At 37.3% G+C, this 19910-nt stretch overlaps 1 protein-coding gene across 4 annotated transcripts; it reads right to left on the minus strand.

The window, feature by feature from the left end:
- Positions 1–6128: 6128 nt before the first annotated feature.
- Positions 6129–17446, minus strand: LOC107814124 (dual specificity protein phosphatase 1). 4 transcript variants are annotated; one of them, XM_016639458.2, is made up of 7 exons: positions 17342–17417; positions 15901–15941; positions 15627–15785; positions 15420–15555; positions 11692–11833; positions 9752–9897; positions 6129–6402 (listed from the first exon to the last, which is right to left on the minus strand). In XM_016639458.2, exons 3-7 carry the CDS (start codon positions 15732–15734, stop codon positions 6353–6355), a joined length of 582 nt encoding a protein of 193 aa, XP_016494944.1. In that variant the 5' UTR covers positions 15735–15785; positions 15901–15941; positions 17342–17417; the 3' UTR covers positions 6129–6352. The 4 variants fall into 4 exon arrangements, with proteins under 4 accessions (XP_016494944.1, XP_016494945.1, XP_016494943.1 ...); XM_016639459.2 differs by having other exon boundaries at positions 15862–15941; positions 17342–17399; XM_016639457.2 differs by lacking the exon at positions 15901–15941 and having other exon boundaries at positions 17342–17446.
- Positions 17447–19910: the final 2464 nt, after the last annotated feature.

Below are 19910 nucleotides of genomic sequence, written 5' to 3' on the forward strand. Positions count from 1 at the left end.
GAGAGTCGATTTGGACTCGAATTTTGAAACTACCCACATATATGAACTCGTGAGGTCCTGGGTAGACGGAATCTACCATTGAACCCGAATTGACTTTTGTTGACCTTTTGGGAAAAGTGTAAAGATTTTAGCTTTATCCATTGCAATTGAATTTTCTAGCATTGTTTGACGATATTAAGTCGATTTTGGTTAGATTTGAGCCGTGTGGAGGTGAATTTTAAGGGAAAAGCTATTTCTGAGCGTTGAATTGGCCTAGTTGAGATAAGTATCTTGCCTAACTTCGTGGGGGGGGGGGGAACTACCCCTTAGGATTGATATTGTTTGATTCGATTGTGCTAAGTGAAATCTGTGTACGCAAAGTGACGAGTGGGTACATGGGTTGTACGTGGTATTTGACAGGTTTAGGCTACTTAGACTACTTCCATGCTTTAATTGAATGCCATATTATATTTTAATACTCTTAGTCAATCTATTTTTACTAGTGTTAGTCTATATTTACATGTCTTAAATGATTTCGTTAACACTTGTCCTACCTCCTAATTGATTATTTGCTCTCATGCTCTAGTTGAACTTGTTACTTCTTTTATTGTCACATGCTATCTCTTCACTGTTGATTATCATTATTTGAAGTCATTATACATGTTATCTCTTTCATTGTTGATTATTATTAATTGAAGTTATTGTTCATGTCATCTCTTTCATTGTTGACTTCCATTATTTGGAGTTATTGCTTCATGTTATCTCTTCCATTATGAGTTATTCTTATTTAACATCGTGGTTATGCATTGTCTCTCACTGTTGAGTTATTGGTGTTGAAGTGGTGAAAGTCGTTATCATGTTGAGGCGAAATTGTTATTATTGAAACATCTCCCTTTTGAGCATTTTACATTCGTTGTTGTTGTTGTTGTTATTTTTGTACCCGTTATAGTGGTGGAAACATTGATATTGTGGATTGTTGGTAAATTGTGATATATGGGCACTTGTGGTGCGAATTGTTATTGTAATGTGATATTGATGCACATGAGGCAGTATAAGGCTTGGGGTTGATGTGCATGCGGCGGTATAAGGTAGAACTTATGTGCGTGTTGCTTGTAGGGGAACTACGTGAAGCCACGCGACGTCATAAGGTGGGCTAAAGTTCATGTAGCTATTTCAGGGAAACTTTTTTTAAAACCTATTTCAAATGTAAGGCTCACGCGGCTATATAAGGAAAGATTATGATTAAAATGGAAGTAATGTGAATACGAGGCGGTACCTCGTTGTGATTCATGCTATTTATTTCATGTTGCAAAGAGTTTGGTGGGAACCCTCTTGTTGTTTCATTCTTATTTGTTCTAGCAGTTGTTGTCCGTATATGATCACTTGGGTTTCCTTCAGTTGCTTCTTTTATGTATTCCCATGTTTAGTTTCTGGTATTTGATCAGGTTATTATCTTGTTTCGTATCAGTTATTTCTTGGTTTCCATTATTTATCCTTATTAAATTTCTATACTGCTTATTTATATCCTAGTAGGTGTCTTGACCTGGCCTCGTCACTACTCTACTGAGGCTAGGCTTGATACTTATTGGGTACCGTTGTGGTGTACTCATACTCCGCTTCTACACATTTTTTGTGCAGATCCAGGTACGTCTATTCGTGCTGGTCGTTAGAGAATACCTGCTAGCTATTTTCATCGGAGACTTCAAGGTATACATGCTTGGCGTCCGCAGGCCTCGGAGTCTCCTTCCCTTATTCTCATTTACTGTTGTATTTTCTTTCGGACAGTGTGTAATAGTTACTGTAGTTATACTCTGTATCAGTTCCACCAATTTTGGGGTGTGTATTGTGAGATTCTGTTTTCGGAAGGTTTTATCCGTTATTCAATTTGTTCTTGGTAACTTGTTAATTATATCTGTTCAGTTGTTATTAATTGTTAGGCTTACCTAGTCGTAGAGATTAGGTGCCATCACGACATCCTACGGAGAAAAATTAGGGTCGTGACAATACCTACTAGTCAAGATAACCTATGCAGTATAGAAGTAAAAAAAACTAATAAAGAAAGCAAGAATCAGTAAATGGCAACAAGAATCAATATATGATATAAACAGTAAAGTAATACGAACACCGTGAAAGTACCATTGAAACCAAATAAGAAAAACAAATAACAACAAATTAAGTCAAACCATTCTAGCACAAGTTTCGCAATGAAATTACTCCGAGATACCTCATCTCATAGTCACAAGTCACGAGTCTCAACCCACAATTATATGCTCACAGCACCTTGTGCCCACATTTCAAATCACAACCGCACGAACAACTCACGTGCCAATATCTCAATCAGCCCGGCATGATCATGGGCTCACAATTACAATCCGCCCGACAAGGTCGCAGGCTCATATCAAAATAAAAGCAGATAATACAAGAATACATGGGCATGATCAATAAATGTCAAGTTTCATACTTCTGAACTAGGATAAGTGGCATGCCACGGTGTATGCTTGTGCAAGAGTACTATTACAACCCAAATCAACAAGTAATATCAAAGACATCGAGTAGCTCATTGAAGCAACATAACAAGTCACGTAAGGTGTATGACATACACAAGGAAAAATACACCATCACACGAATATCACCAATAGCCACCAATAGCCCCCAGGCCATCACACATCATCCCTAGCATTTGCCACCCTTATCTCTCTGATAGCCACCGGTATCACTCTGATAGCCACTTGTATCACTCCGCATAATATCCACCCTTATCGCTCCTCCCGGACATTAACAAAATAACTACCCATATCACTCCGTGCAATCAACAACAGTGGGATGCCACCCTTATGCCCCGCATAACAACAACAATGAGATGCCACCCTTATGCTCTACATAACAACAACCAAACCACACAACAATCCACATGTGCTAATATCACAACAACGCGACAAATCAACTAATACCACAAGTGCCCATAGGCCACAATCTTTCCAAAGAACCAACAATATCAATATTTCCACAACAAATAGCCCACGGCTCAAACACAACGTGTATAGAATCTCAATAACAGCGAAATGAACGGGAAAGTAATTCAACAAGGAACAACACTCCCTTTAAACACAAGTTCAATAAAAATAAATCCATGGCTTTCAATAACTTCAACTTCAATTAATTGTTTAAGGATACACTCGCTAATGAAGGTTTTCCATGAAATGGCAAACTTCGGATTCTAGTGTATGGAATAAGCTAACAATGAAAGAGATGGCATGAACTAGCAACTATGTCTAAATGCATGAGAATAACCGGGCAATAAAAGGATATCATGTAACAACAAATTCAATTAAGAATAACTCAACAATAATGGAAGTCACATAATGATAAAAGAGGTAACAACTTCAAATAAAACATATAAGAGTAAACTTGACAAGTAAGGGATATGACATGTACTAACACATCAAATAAGGCATATGAGAGTAAACAAGACAAATAAAAGATATAACATGTGCTAACAAGTTCAAACAAATATATGAAAGAAGTCTAAGAGTCTAAATCGGTCTTTTACAAACAAACCCGAGTACGTACTCGTCACCTTACGTACACGGTTTCACATGACACAATTAGCACAAACGACTCAAATCCTAAGGGGTAGTTTCCCTCACACAAAGTTATGCAAGATACTTACCTCAAAGAAGCCAAATCAATACTTTAAAATGACTTTCTAGTGTGAAACAAACCTACGGACGGCTCAAATCTAGCCAAAATAACTTAATATCATAAATAAAAATCATAGGAAATAATTCCAGATAATAAAACTTTGATATTTAATGAAAACTAAAAAGTCAACTCAAAAAGTCAACTCCGGGCTCGCACTTCAAAACCCGACAAAATTCATAAAATTCGAACACTCATTTCGATACGAGTCCAATCATACCTAAATTATCCAATTCCGACATCAAATCGTCCTTCAAATCATCATTTTATATTTTTGAAAATTTTTGCAAAAATTTCCAATTTTCTCCAACTCAAATCACTAATTTAATGATAAAAACAACGATGGAATCATGAAATATAATCAAATCCAGGTAAAGGACACTTACCCCAATCCAAGTCGTGAAGAACCCCTCCAAAATCGCCCAAAACTGAGGTCTACAACTCAAGATATGATAAAAATGGGCAAACCCTCAAAATATAACAATCTGCGAGAGATTCCGCTTTTGCGGTCACAAGGTCGCTTCTGCAAAGGCACTCCTGCGCTCACGCTTCTGCGACACCTCTACCGCAAGGGCGGTTCCACTTCTGCGATAGGACGATCGTATTTGCGGTCCCTGCCTTCTCCCACAAAGTTCGCATATGCGCCTTGTTGGTCGCTTCTGCGGCGCCGCATCTGCGGTCCTTTATCCGCAGGTGCGATGGCATCAGTAACCAGGCCCTTCAGCAATGCAACAAGGTTCCAAAATGATCCGCAACTCGTCTGAAATACATCTGGGGTCCTCGGGATCCCATCCAATCATACCAACCAATCCCAAAATATAACGCAGACCTACTCGATGCCTCAAATCACATCAAACAATGTCAAAACTACGAATCGTACCTCAAATCAAACTTAATGAACTTATGAACTTTCAACTTCTACAACTCGTGCTGAATCATAATAAATCAACCAGGAATGACGTCAAATTTTGCATGCAAGTCCCAAATGACATAATGGGGGTATTCCAACTCCCGAAATCGAAATTTGAATCCGATATCAATAAGGTCAACTCCCGGTCAAACCTCACAACCTTCCAAACCTTCAACTTTTCAACTTTCGCCAAAATGCATCAAATTAACCCACGGACCTCTAAATCCAAATTCGGACATACTCCAAAGTCCAAAATCACCATACGAAGCTACTGGATTCATCAAAATACCATTCAGGAGTCGTCTACACAAAAGTCAAACTCCAGTTAACTCTTTTCATTTGAGCTTCTAAAACAAGAATTGTTCTTCCAAATCTATCCTGAATCATCCGAAAATCGAACTCGATCACACACGCAAGTCATAATACATAATACAAAGCTGCTCGAGACCTTAAGCTATCAAACGGGACGCTAATTCTCAAAACAACCGGTCGGGTCGTTACATCGACAAAGTCAACTCCCGGTCAAACCTTTCAACTTTCCAACTTTCGCCAAAAAATATCAAATCTACCTACGGACATCCAAATCAAAATCAAGACATACGCCTAAGTCCAAAATCACCATACGAAACTATTGGAATCAACAAAATACCATTCTGGAGTCGTCTACGTAAAAGTCAAGCTCCGGTCAACTCTTACCACTTAAGCTTCTAAAAACAAGAATTATTCTTCCAAATCAATCCCGAATCACGCAAAAACTGAAACCGACTATACACGCAAGTCATAATGCATAATACGAAACTACTCGAGACCTTAAACCACTGAACGGAACGTTAAAGCTCAAAACGACCGGTCGGGTCGTTACAATAAGAGGGTGTGGAGATCGAGGATTACGAAAGAAGGTTAGATAGTCGAGCGTTTTCCTTGTCCATACCAGTAGTATTTGTGTTAGTCTTGTATTTTCTCAGTGATAGATTTCTATTACTATTGTTGTCTCTTTTGCTTTTATATTCTTATAACTTGATAACTGATGTTACTACATGTTGCCACTGCTTCTTTTTTCATCTTTCTTTGAGCCGAAGGTCTGCCGAAAAAAGTCTATTTTCTCAAGGTAGGGGTAAGGTCTGCGTACACACCATCCTCCTCAAACCTTACTTGTAAAATTTTACTGGATTTGTTGTTGTGTTATGGGGTTCCAAGCTGAAACCTCTCTAAATTTAATTAGAGATTATTGTTTTTTTATCACCTTAATTACCCATTTTTTCTTCCCTCGTGTTCCTCCTGAGGTTTTTTTCCCTTTGAGGGGTTTTGGGGTTTTGGGGGGGGGGGGGGGGGTTTACCAATTGCTCCGTTTCGTATATCGTTGTAGAATGACTTGGCTGGTTGAAAAGAATAGAATTTAATATTAATATTTGTATCATTAGATCTTCCTTTTTTGGGGCAAAAACTAGAATGGGAGCAAGTGCTGTTCGTATGCATTAAAAGAAGTTGACCTTTATATTTTAAGAAAAAGACTATTCCTGAACAAAATAAATAGAGAATATGAAAGAAATATATACTAACATAAATAAAATTTAAAATTCGCCATGGTGAGAATATCTTCAAACAGTCTGCCTAGGCAGCTTTCTCAATGGAATTATCAATTCATTATCATTGTTTATCAAACAATTCTTACTATTAAATTCAATGAACAAGATATCGCGCTGTGTACTTCTCATCACAGCGTAACTTTAATGGCGGCTACAGAATGGATCAAACTGCATCAGACTAGGAGAGTAATGACCGAGTTTCCTCATCTACATTTGGAGTCGTCAGATCTGCATTTTGAAAAGACGGCAAGAAATAAAATGAACCGAAAACATAGTAAAATGATGAATTTGCAAGCCCAACTAACAAATGAACTAATGAATTCAAGAAAATGAGAGAGAAACTTCCGATAGAAAATGTTGAATATGTGCAGATTAAAAAACGTTGTTTGATCAAAAGTGATCTCAAGAAAGCCTATGACTCAGTTGGATGGGGATTTGTGGAGGAGATACTATGGCATGTATCTCAACTATAAAGTACACCATATCTTTAAATGGTGGATTGTATGGTTTGCATTAAAAGGAAGAGGGATCTAAGACAGGGTAATCCAATTTCTTCTTTGTTGTTTGTAATATGCACGGAATACTTCACAAGGATAATGATCATGGTAGCAGGCGAGGAAGGAATTGGGTATGGTTTGCAGAATCATGGTACAGGGGACAAAATCTAAATCACCTATGGTTTGCAGATGACGTACCGATGTTCTGTAAAGGAGATTTTCAGTCTCTGATGCTAATGCTGAGGGGGCTGAGAACTTTTTCAAATGCATATTGTATGAACACTAATGCAGATAAATCTAACATCTCCAGTGCCAATATGGAGCCTCACTGTGTGGTAGACTTATGTGAACTGACAGTGTACCAAAAACGATCACTACCTTTTAAGTATCCTGTTATACCAATATCATCAAGGAAGATCTCTAAGATTGATTGTGAGATGCTAATTGATAATCTTACAACAAGAGTGAGGCTGGGGATCCAGACACCTTATGCAGGAAGAGTGCAGCTGGTCAGCTACTGCATATCCACAGATACTGGTCTTGAATTTCATACTTCCTAGGAGTGTTTTGAAGGATGGAAATTTCCTATGGGATGGTAAGACAGTTATTAACAGAGCCCCCCTAGTGGCATGGGACTTGGTTTGTAGACTTAAAGAGGGAAGGTGGACTGGGAATCATTGACTGCATAATCTGGAATGAGGCTGCTGAGGCTAAATATGTTTGAATATAGCACAAAAGACTAACAATCTATGAGTCAAATAGGTTAATCATATATACATAAAAGGGAGAGCTTGGTGGCAATACTCTCATCCACGGGACTGTGGTTGGTATTGGAAGATACTCTGCTCCATCAAAGACAAGTTTGCTGCAGAATATGTGAATAATGGGTGGCTTACACAGAATAGGAGGTACTCAATCAGTAGTGAGTACAAATAGAGGAAGGGATGTCTGGAGGACTGGCTTGGAGGAAGATGGATATGGAAATAAGGTAAATATCCCAAATCATAGTTTTGTCTGTTAGTTAGCAATGTACAAAAGATTGCTTCGACTAGGGATCAGTCAAGATAGTAATTGCCTGATATGTGGTGGAAACACAGAATCTGTGATACGCTTGTTCTTTGAGTATCAATTCTCGAGAGCTTGTCTGCAGGAAATACTAAATTTGATGAGGATAGGTATACAATAAACAGATCGTGATATTGCGCAGGGTGGCAAGACTGGTCAAACGAAAATGGTGCAGAACTGCTGCTATGGCCATCCTGACTGCACTGATCTATAATATATGGAAGGCTAGGAATGCAGCCTTATGGCATCACAAGGTCCCTCGACCTAAGACAGTCTATGAACAGATCAAATAGGAGTGCAAGGTACGTATGCATACGATTTTGGATAAAAGGCAGAGTAATAGGATAGAGAATGGATAGAAAATTTATACAGATAGGATACTTTAATGTACAGATAGTAATTTTGCAACTTGCGAAGGCTTTTAGGTAGCCCTACCTGGTAGGTATACCTAGATTTGCAAGTCCTGAGGAGTTTCAAATTGTATTATGTTCGTGGTGATTAATAATATTTTTTCTTCACCACATAAAAAAAAAAAAAAGTTAGCCACAGAATAACTGTTTACCTAATCACATAACATTCAAGACCAGAACTGTAGATTTGTCCCTTCACTCCATTGGGCAGAATTACTACAGCGTTCAACCTACTTATACCTAGAAGACAAGTTATCTGCTACTTCTTTAGGCAAGCAAACTCATGTAGCATGAAGAATGTCCATTCTTTCGAACGAGAAGGTAGAATGCCTAGATCTTGTCAACTCCAAAGATTTCACCCTTGTGTCGTCAAGTAGGGGATTAACCAAACCAAATATATCTGCAAAAAGCGTGATCGTAGTCCCAGGAAATAGGTCCATCATAACCAATATTCACAATACCAATAACTAACTAGCTTACAGGCCTTGGTGGAGAGAGTTGCCCGGTTATGTGCTGGTGGGAGATAGAAGGTACCCTGTAGTATTAGTCGAGGTGCGAGCAAGATGGGCCAGACACCACAGTTATCAAAAAAAAAAAACACAAAACCACAAATAGCAATTTTAGCTCATGGGAGAATGTGCTTCGAAGTATCTCACGAATGTGGAGGAACATGAGCAGCTTAAGACCAACCCTTCACCATTTCTTTGGAACAGACAGAAAGATTGTCAAATAAAGAAAATATGGCGAAGGTTGAACTCGAAGATATATTTCAAGAGACTGTAATAGATTGTTGTGATGAAAGAATCTCCTAGCAAAAATCTATATGCCTGCTACAGCAACATGAGATTTCACAAAACTACTATGTAATACATCAGCAAGAAGATGAGGGCTTTACAAAGTCACATGATTCATTAAGGTACTGACAAGTTTGACCTGAGGGATCAATTTACTGGAGGGGTTGAGATTGATTGCGATGGTGGCAACGGAAATTAACAGGGTTATCTAGGGTATATAGGAAGTACAGCACATTTGAATTTGGTTAAGCAGCGAACTATGAACTGTGGGCCAACTCATTCCTTCTTGTATGAACCCCAGAAAAGGCTGCATGTACATGTGACTCATGACGCATGCCTTAGATTTAGGAGATTTATTATTATTGGATCGAGCTAATGATTTCACAGAACAAAAGTAACTAGCACCGGTTGTTTCACTGGGGAGTTTATTTGATTGTCTGGAAAAATCGTGGTTGTTGAATTGGAACAACGCAACATTGTTTTGCTAGGTACAATCTAGGCAACTGCCGGCTGTACTTTGTTTCTTTTTCTTTCTGTGGTTTTGATGAATCTGCCGGCTGTATTTTGATTTCAGTTCACAACCATATAAATGACAATTTAACATAATTCAGAAGTTTTTAACATAGCTAATCCTTCTTCCTTTGACATATATATACATGTTACCATTCTCAAAAAAACATAGCTAATCATCATTTTTCATCACCAATCATCACAGATGCAACATGATAATGGCATCACAGTACTGAGATAACTAAAACTTGTTAACCTTAGATCATGCGAGTAAAACTACCAAATGAACAAAAAGCTGTACCTTTAAGGGCTTTATCATAATTTTGCAGCTGTATCATAAAACCAGCATTGGGAGAAATAACTGGTCTTTTACTCTTAACAAGCTGAAAAGCTTCAGACAGGCTCATACCATGCTTTTTCATCAGATAAGCGATGACTATGGTTGCACTGCAAAAGCATAGAACAAAAGAAATCATATGAGACTTTCTCTTATCACCGCTTCACATTGTTGATAATGAGAACTGAGAAACAGCAAACTAGTTGTTGTCAATTGTTACTACTTGACAAAATATTGGATAATTAATACATCTACTGAAGAAAAAAGTGATCTCACTATACAAAAAGGAACACCAGGAAAAGCAAACAAGACAATTTTAAGTTCTAGAAAGTTCTTTCTTATTTCCATTTTCACTGGTGTTCATGATGTCGATTAAAGGGTATGGTATATTATAAGAAGGAAATAGGTAAGTTTAATACGACATAAATGTTATACTATAAAGAGCTAGCTGATTCAAGTCTTATAAAGACGAACAATTTACTGAAGCCAACCCAAGATCCAGGCCACATAAAATCAACTAAAAGAGGGCAAGAAGCAGATTGCTGAATATGAATAGGAAGACATACGGGTAAAAAGGTTTCATATTAAAATTTAACCAAGTAACCAAATTCAAAACAAGAAAACCACATAAACGTTTTTGGTTTGTACTTGTACTAAAGAAGTCAAGCTGAAGGTATTGCATGACATGATGATAAAATTACTATTGCTACGAGGGATTTCATAGAGATCAGATGATAAAGTAACCGGAGTGTCTCACCTACAACAAAGAAACAACGCTACACAGATACCCTTCCAAAATTCATCAAAAGAAACATAAATGAGCGTATCATTAAGATATTGACGATAACAGGTCATTCTTTCAACGTTTTAACTTGGAAGAATTACACCTGTACATTAATTTTGCAAAGCACAACATAAAAGACGCAAGGAACATGGAGAAACCTGCATATCCAGGTTAAACATTTTGGTCTTCAGTGTGAATGCAAACGTCAAAAAAAAGAAGAAAAAAAACATCATAGGCACTTTCCTGATCCAGGACGAATGTCGTCCAACCCACCCCCTTCTCAAAGCAACAAAAATAAAAATACAAATATCTACGGAAAGATGTGGTTGGAAGCTAGCTCCATAATACTGCATTAGTTTCAGTATCAAGCTGAAGATGGAATATCAAGGTTTCTATTCTTGACCTACTAGGATTAGTCATGAAATTGAGAAACATAAATGAGTGTATCATTAAGCTATTGATGATAACAGTTCATTCTTTCAACATTTTAACTTGGAAGAATTGCACCTGTACATTAGTTTTGCAAAGCAGAACATGAAAGACGCAAGGAACATGGAAAAACTTGCATATCCAGGTTAAAGATTTTGGTCTTCAGAGTGAACGCAAACGTCAAAAAAAGAAGAAAAAATATCATAGGCACTTTGCTGATCCAGGACAAATGTCGTCCAACCCACCCCTTTCTCAAAGCAACAAAAATAAAAATACAAATATCTACGGCTATGTTGCGCGGACTCTCCAAAATGATGCCGCACCAGTATCAGATCCTCCAAAAATACACTATTTTTGGAGTATCCGACACGCACCCGGCAAAATTTTCGGAGAGTCCGAGCAACATAGATCTACGGAAAGATGTGGTTGGAAGCTAGCTCCATAATACCGCATTAGTTACAGTATCAAGCTGAAGATGGAATATCAAGGTTTCTATTCGTGACCTTCTAGGATTAGTCATGAAATTTTCTTTTAGTTATATGTAGCAAAGCAAGCTGGAGAGCAGCTACTTTGGCTTAAAATCTTGTACAAATTTATTAAGAGCCAGTATAGTTTTACACACCACTCTTTTTTATTGTTTTCCCATATATGAAACCATGATTTTGATCCAGGCAAAGATGCACGAAATCACCTTCTGGATTTGCCTGCAAAGCAATGCACCAACACACCGCCACCCTGTCCTTTTGCTTCTTCAATTTTTCCTTTTGCTTTTTCAATGAAATCGAAGCATTCCTCAAAGTAATTTGAAATATTTACATCATCTCTGTCGTGAACTGTCTCAAATTTGCAAAAAGTTGAAAATACAAATAAATCATTCATCAATCTCATTGAAAGAGAATTTTTAAGAAAACATGGAGGCAGAAGGCCTCAGTTTATCTTTACTGAATTAAGAAGTTATAATTTTATTTTATTTTTTGATAAGGTAAATTGGATAGTTCTAATCTTTACTAGGTAGATGAAATGAAGGTGAAGCATAAAAATTATAATTAGACATTATCATAAGGAAGAAATTTTACACTGCAGTTGGTATGGGAGGTAAAAAGACATAGTCCCAAAAAGGCTCTGGTAGGAAAAGTTGTACTTTATGTTGCTATACAAGAGTTCTTTGCTTCTCCAAATTAGATAGTTAAGCAGAAATCTTTTCTTACTCATTATGTAGGACCACTACGTATCATTATTATTATTTTGTTATTATCTTATTCTTCAATTTATTTACTACTGTTGTTTCTTTTACTTTGATTATCTTTACTATTTTTTCTGCTAATACTTCTCTTTTTTCAGCATTTTCATCATAACTTTTTTACTCTTGTATTTTTCAACCCTCTTTTGAAAACGCTTTTCTTGGGCCGAGGGTCTATTGGAAACAACCTCTCTACCTCACACAAGCTAAGGGTAAGGTTTGCGTAGACATCACCCTCCCCAAACCCCACTTGTGGGATCTCAGTGGGTATGTTGTTGTTGTTGTATGTAGGACCACTACAAACAAAAACAGAAGACAGGTAACAGGAAGGAAAACACGGTATAGCAGAAACACTAGTGTGGACAACTGAGGGTGTGGTATGGTATTTCCTGTTTTCTAATTTCTTAGTATAGTGGTTGCTGAATATTTTTACATAACAGACCACGTAAGTGTAACGACCCGGTCGGTCGTTTTGAATATTACAATCTCGTTCCCCCGTTTACTGTTCAATTTATGCTTTACATTTGTTATGTGACTTGCCGGGGGTAATTGGTTCGGGTCCGGTGAGGTTTTGAAATGATTCGGAACACTTAGTTCCAAGGTTTAGAATTTAAGTTGAAAATGTTGACCGGATGTTGACTTATGTGTAACAACCCCGGAGAATTTTTGCTAAGGAAAGTAAGGTTTTGTGGTGCCGAGGTAGATCAATTAGTACAAAGGTTATAGAAATTTCTTTGGGTTGAACAATGCACTCGGGAATAAAGGAAAATTTCGGCAGAAGAGGACATTTCTGCGGCCCACTATGCGGTCGCAGAATCACTCTGCGGACCGCATAATGGCCGCAGAGTGATGCAGGTGCGAGGCAAGATTTGAGAAAATCTGCGGTGCATTATGCGACCGCAGACCTGTTCTGCGGTGCATTATGCGACCGCAGAACAGGTATGCGGGCCGCATAATCACCGCAGACCTATCCAGGCGACTCTCGTTTTGGAGCTTCAATTATGCGGTCAGTTTGCGGATCGCATACGTGTTATGTGATCGCAAATCTGCGTCGGGATTTCAATTCTTTCTAATTTTTTACCCGACCCAACTTCAATTTATAGCCCTTGAAGCTCATTTTGGAGCAAAAATCCGACATTTTTAGAGAAAAGTGAGAGTGTTCTAGAGAGAGTAAAAAGCTCAAGTGCTTTGTTCATCAAGATCTTGTTCAAGCTCCAACAAGGAAATATCACAAGATCTTCACCCAAGAGATAAGGTTTTAACCCCTAGTCTTCAATTTCGAGTTTGGGTAAAGATGGGTGATTAAGAGTATGATTCTTGGGTGTAAGAGTATTATTTATACGTATCAATAAGATTTATGGAAAGATTGTTGGGTTCAAATGGGTAAAGATTGGGTTGAAAATGGTAGAAATCTTCAAAGACTTTAATTGAAGATTTGAGGGTCGAGTTGATGCCGGAATTTGGTGAAATTTGTATGGTTGGACTCGTGGTTAGATGGGCGTTCATATTTTGTAACTTTTGTCGAGTTCCGAGACGTGGGGCCCACGGGCGATTTTTGAGTTAAATTTCTGATTTTATTGAAAAAATTAGTATTTCCTTATGGAATTAACTATAATAATTGGTATTGACCGAATCGAATTAATTGTGGCTAGATACGAGGCTTTCGGAGACCAATTCTCGTGGCAAGGGCATAGCGGAATAAAGAATTACACGGTTTGAGGTAAGTAACAGTTCTAAATTTGGTCCTGAGGGTATGAAACCCTGGATTATGTGTTATGTGATTGGTTTTGAGGTGAGCACATGCTAGGTGACGGGCGTGTGGGCGTGCACCGTAGGAATTATGACTTGGTCAAATTCCATGGAATTGTGTAGTTGAATTATCTGTTGATATCCGTACATTCTCTACGTGTTAGAGAAAATTGAGCTGACACTCGTATTAAAAAATCATGCTTAGACATATGATGTTATTATTGGTACCCATTGGGGTCATTTCTGTGGTTGAATTATATGTTCAAATTGTAATTTCACACCCAGTCATGTTCATTCATTTCATATCATATCTCAGTCTCTGTTGTTATTTATTGATACATCATATTATCATTTTTGGGCTGATTTTCATGACATCTTGAGCCCGAGAGATTGGAGAGGTTGATGACTGAGTGAGGCCGAGGGCCTAGTTGTGAGGATATTTATGGGATCGGGTTGCATGTCGCAGCATGTTTCATTGATTTATGCCATGATTGGCTTGTTATAGCGCTTAGGCTGAAGGAGCCCCTCCGGAGTCTGTACACACCCCCAGTGAGTGCAGGTACCTACTGAGTGCGAGTGCCGAGTGACTGTGAGGAATGAGTGACTGTGAGCAAAGAGTGACTGTGAGGTTGGAGTGAATGGGAGGACTGAGTGACTGTTGCTCTGAGAGGATGCATTGATTTCATTAATTGCTGCATTTCAGCTGTCATATATCACTGTTTTGGAAATTTTGAAAAAACATTATTTTCTGTTTCAGTCATATTTGATATGAAATTACTGTGAAATGTTAAATGTTGAACTTGAGAGCATGCCTACCTTTTATGTTGGAAAGTACTGTATTTGGACTTAGCTGAGAAGCTTGTCACTACTTTCAGTTCTTTATTTATTATTGTTACTTGATGAGTTGGTTGTACTCATACTACACCATACACTTCATGTGCAGATCCAGGTGATCCCGTACACAGGGGTGTTGATTCTTTCACACAGTTAATTTTCCGGAGATTCAGAGGTAGCTGCCATGTTTCGCATACCCTGTCTCTCCTTCCCTATCTCCTTGTTTACTGTATTTGGTCTTAGACTATTATAGACCGTGTTTTCCAGACTTGTAATGTATAGATACTCATGTACTCAGTGACACCGGGTTTTGGGAATATGTTTTACCTAGTAATTGTGGGATTTTCTCTTAAACTTAATTATGATGTTTTCCTTATTTAAAAGATATTGTGGGTTATTGATGATGTCGGCTTGCCTAGTATTGAGATAGGCGTCATCACGACGGGTGATATTTTGGGTCGTGACAGTAAGAGATGGATAGCGCATAAGTCATTGACTTATATAAAAAGGAGATGCAGATTTTCTCATCACGTGCATATATTCAAGACATATCCAAAGCAAGTCAGCTATATCAAACAAAGTTAGAGACTTCCTACCAGTAAGGACTTTGTACACAAACTCATTTGGATAAGACGGACTTAAATCTCTGGCAATCGTCAAAATATGAGTTATATTCAAGCTTTTGAGTGCATCTTTATTGTTGGCAGCTCCAAAGGACCCTAAATAGAGACCCTAAGAAGCACAAGGAAACTAATAAGGATAGGTAAAAAAAACTGGAAGGGCTAGGATTCATGGTTTAGTACCTCTTCAATCGTACAAGGATCCTTATCTTCTCTTATGATTTTTGCTACGGACATTGCACGCATTAGAGCTTCAATTTGCCCCCTATATGAATCCAGAGCTTGATCCATTTCTTGTTTTCTTCGATGAAATAGCTTGAACTTTCAGAAAATTTAGGGGTTCTGGAATATTTGGCATATCAGTCGTTACTAATAAATCAGTAACTGTACATGAATACAGAAGAAAATCAAGACACACTTGAAAAAAATTAGACTGAAGTGTTGCAAATTCCAATACCCTCTTCCGATGACAGCTCAAACACTTTAGATTAGAAATTCCTGCATTGTAAAACCTACAAGCTTACATTGGCGTTTTAGGGGGAAAAAACTAAAATATCTCCATTATGATCTATGAACAATCACCATTCAAGTTGCACTACATCATTTAGTAAAGGTCATATTATTTATGTTCCAAAATGTATAGAAATTTGGAACCAAATTCCAAATAACAATTCTGTTAGATATACTTCTTAGAAAGGCTTTATAAGTAAGAATTCATGACATGAAGTTCTATTCTCGATCAGTTAGTTACCAGTTGCAATTGACAAATAGAGATACAACTTAAAAGTTGAGCACAAGATGGCACATTAACTTTTCCGGCAGAGGGATTAATGTAACTCAACTTTATCGGTACCCACAAAACTACAGGTTCAACTTTTAAGTTTTAACTAGAGAGCAGCTGAAATGTAATGAATGAGCTCAGAACCACGCTAAACACCATAACCGTGTAAACTTGCCTAATACCATTTTCATTTAATATCCTTGCAGGAATGGTTCTATAAGTATATGGAATTAACGATCTGAAATTGTGTTCACAATGCACATCTCACCAAGATGTTGGGCTTGAAGGCCATGAGATCAAACTCTTGTGAACCAATTACACTTCAATCCCAAACTTATTGGCTATATGAATCATTTACATCCTTGCCACTCTATTCGGCCCCATTTCATTCCAATTCAAAAATATCTATCTGTGTTAGAGGACTCATCATACCATGACTTCTTTTTAAGCCGGCCATTGGGTTTGGGACAAACTATTTGAAGCTCCCAAGAGGTCTAAACTCTTGTAAAGACTTTAATTCATTAAATAGGAACTCCACAACTACATAGTCGAACATGAAATGTGGCAAATTAATGCGAAATTGTAACCTTTATCCAGTATTCATCAATCTCCTGAATCAACTCCCGAACTAGAGAGCAGCAGCAGTTCTGATTGATGAGTTGTTGAAAACAAATGTGCTAAATAAATCATATTTATCGAATAGTTGTCCACTAAACCAAAATTTCTGGGCTGATTTTGATCAAACATCTCCACACCAACCAACCCCTCCCAACCGCAGGGAATATTAATGTCAAATATCCAAAAACTCCGCAACCATTCACCCAAAAGAAGTTGAAAATCTTCTTTTGACACAGTTTTAGCAGCTGCTAATTGATTAATGTTTTCCCCTATAACTTTTTTTCGTGATTTTTCCCTTTTTTTCAAAACTCAAAAAGAAGGAAATCAATATTGAAGAGTAGAATATCAACTGGGTGATTCACAGAATACTGAGTCGAACAATTACCAATTGATACAAAGGAAAAATAGATTAAGTATAGCTAAAAGAACACATTAAATGAGAAGGGAAATTATTTAACAATCATGGAAGAGGAGACCATGGAATCAATGAAGATCTTACCGAGTTGCCAATCAAGAATAGGTATGGCTCTGCTATTTCAATAGTAAAGACAGACGTCTGTTATTTTAGAACTGAGTGGATTAGAATTAAGTTTTTTACTATAAGTATGTAACATAGTAGCAAGTACAAAAGTAAATTTCACTTTAACCCTTGGTCTTTAATGATTGACAAATAATACCCTTAATATATTTCATCGTTGTAATGGGACCTACGTCGAGAAACCAGTAATTGTTGGTTTTCGAGGTACAACCGGTGAGGCTTGCTCAGTTGGTAAAAAGCACCTCCAGCTACGACCGTTAGGTCCTGGGTTTGAGTCACATTGGAAGAAAAGTGTGGAAACATTATAGATCCTCCTAATTTGGGAGGGTTTAAACAATAAAAGAAAAAAAAAATCACCTGACCGGTGAAATTCCTTCCTCAGTTCCACAACCTATAATATCTCATCTAGCGAATTAATGAGATAGCTAGTGTCCTTGAGTTTGCATTTAGGATGTTGAATGATTAGTTGTACAAATTATTATGGATGTGTTATGAAATAAAAGCAATTTAGTAAAACATGAACAAGAACAAGTTATGAAATAAAAGCAATTTAGTAAAACATGAACAAGAACAAGTTATGAAATAAAAGCAATTTAGTAAAACATGAACAAGAAATAGAGATAGAGAGAACGAAGAGTATTTCTTCTTCAATTGTGTGTATTTTCCTATCTATTACAAGGCATTTATATAGACATGAAAAGTGAAGAAAAATATGTCATTGAATATGTCATTAAGCATTTGAGAAGATCATGGAGGAAGAGTAGACATCCACCATAATTTGATTTTTCTTATAATACTCCCCCTTGGATGTCCATAGATAATGTGCCTCGTTAAAACCTTATTAGGAAAAAACCCTATGGAAAAAAATCCTAGTGAAGGAAAAAGAGTACACGTGTTTAGAAATACGCCTTTTGGTTGCCTCGTTAAAAACCTTGCAAGGAAAACCCAGCGGGACAAAACCTTGTAAGGGAAAAAGAGTACAATACGTATTAACTCCCCCTGATGAGAGCATCAATTCACATCCTTGAGCCTTCGCATCCCAATCTTGTATACTAGTTTCTTGAAGTTTGACGTCGGTGGAGATTTGGTGAACAAATCAGTCATATTATCGCTTGAACGGATCTGTTGCACATTGATATCACCATTCTTTTGAAGATCATGCGTGAAAAATAACTCCGGTGAAATTTGCTTTGTCATATCCCCTTTATGAATCCTCCCTTCAATTGGGTTATGCATGCTGCATTGTCTTCATACAAAATTGTAGGTAGTTTGTCACACTTCAAACCACATTTGTCTCGAATAAGGTGTATTATAGACCTCAACCATACATATTCTCAACTTGCTTCATGAATAGCAATTATCTCAACATGATTAGACGACATAGCCACGATTGATTGCTTAGTCGATCGCCAAGATATGGCAGTGCCTCCATATATAAACACATAGCCTGTTTGAGATCGAGCCTTGTGTGGGTTAGATAAATACCTAGCATCGGCATAACCAACAAGATCGGGACTGCAATCATTGCCATAAAATAATTCCATATCGGTAGTCCCTTTTAGATACCGCAATATGTGTTTGATTCCATTCCAATGTCTCCTTGTAGGAGTAGAGTTATATCTTGTTAAGACATTAACTGAAAAAGTTATGTCAAACCTTGTAATGTTAGAAAGATATAGTAGTGCACCAATTGCACTAAGATATGGTACTTCGGGACCAAGAAGCTCTTCATTATTTTCATGAGGTCGGAATAGATGTGCTTTATCCATATAGAATCGCTTTAAAATCTTTTTAGTGTATGCTGATTGATGAACAAAAATTTCATCTTTTATATACTCAATTTGTAGACCAAGACAAAATTTTGTCTTTCCAAGATCTTTTATTTCAAATTCTTTCTTTAAATAGTCTACTGCTTTAGGAAGCTCTACTGCTTTAGGAAGCTCCATAGGAATTCCAATGATATTTAAATCATCAACATACATGGTGATTATAACAAATTTAGATCTATATCTTTTTATAAAGACACAAGGACAAATTGAATCATTCTTGTACCCTTCTTTCAACAGGTACTCACTCAGACGATTATACCACATGCGCCCTGATTGTTTCAATCCGTATAAAGATTTTTGAAGCTTTATTTAATAAATTTCTTGGAAACCTTAATATGCTTCAGAACAATTTTAATCCTTCAATGATTTTCATTATACGCATATCACGTTTTTCTTGTATTGCCAGATTAAAACCTGAAATGGCGACATCCACCACATGAGAATATGTCTCTATATAATCAACGCTAGGATATTTACAAATCTTCTTGTGACACAAGTCGTCTTTATGTCTATCGACTTGACCTTTTTTCGCACAAGAACACATTTATACCTCCACTGGCTTTATACTTTCAGGTGTTGGGACTATCCGTCTAACTTCATATTTTTCAGGTGAAATCAATTTTCATTGTGTATTTTTCATTTGGCCAAACTGTCCAAATTTTATGACAGATTTGAGCTCAAGATCCTCGTCAATATTAATA

The sequence above is a fragment of the Nicotiana tabacum genome, chromosome 14 (assembly GCF_000715075.1).
Source record: "Nicotiana tabacum cultivar K326 chromosome 14, ASM71507v2, whole genome shotgun sequence".
NCBI classification, from domain to species: Eukaryota; Viridiplantae; Streptophyta; class Magnoliopsida; order Solanales; family Solanaceae; genus Nicotiana; species Nicotiana tabacum.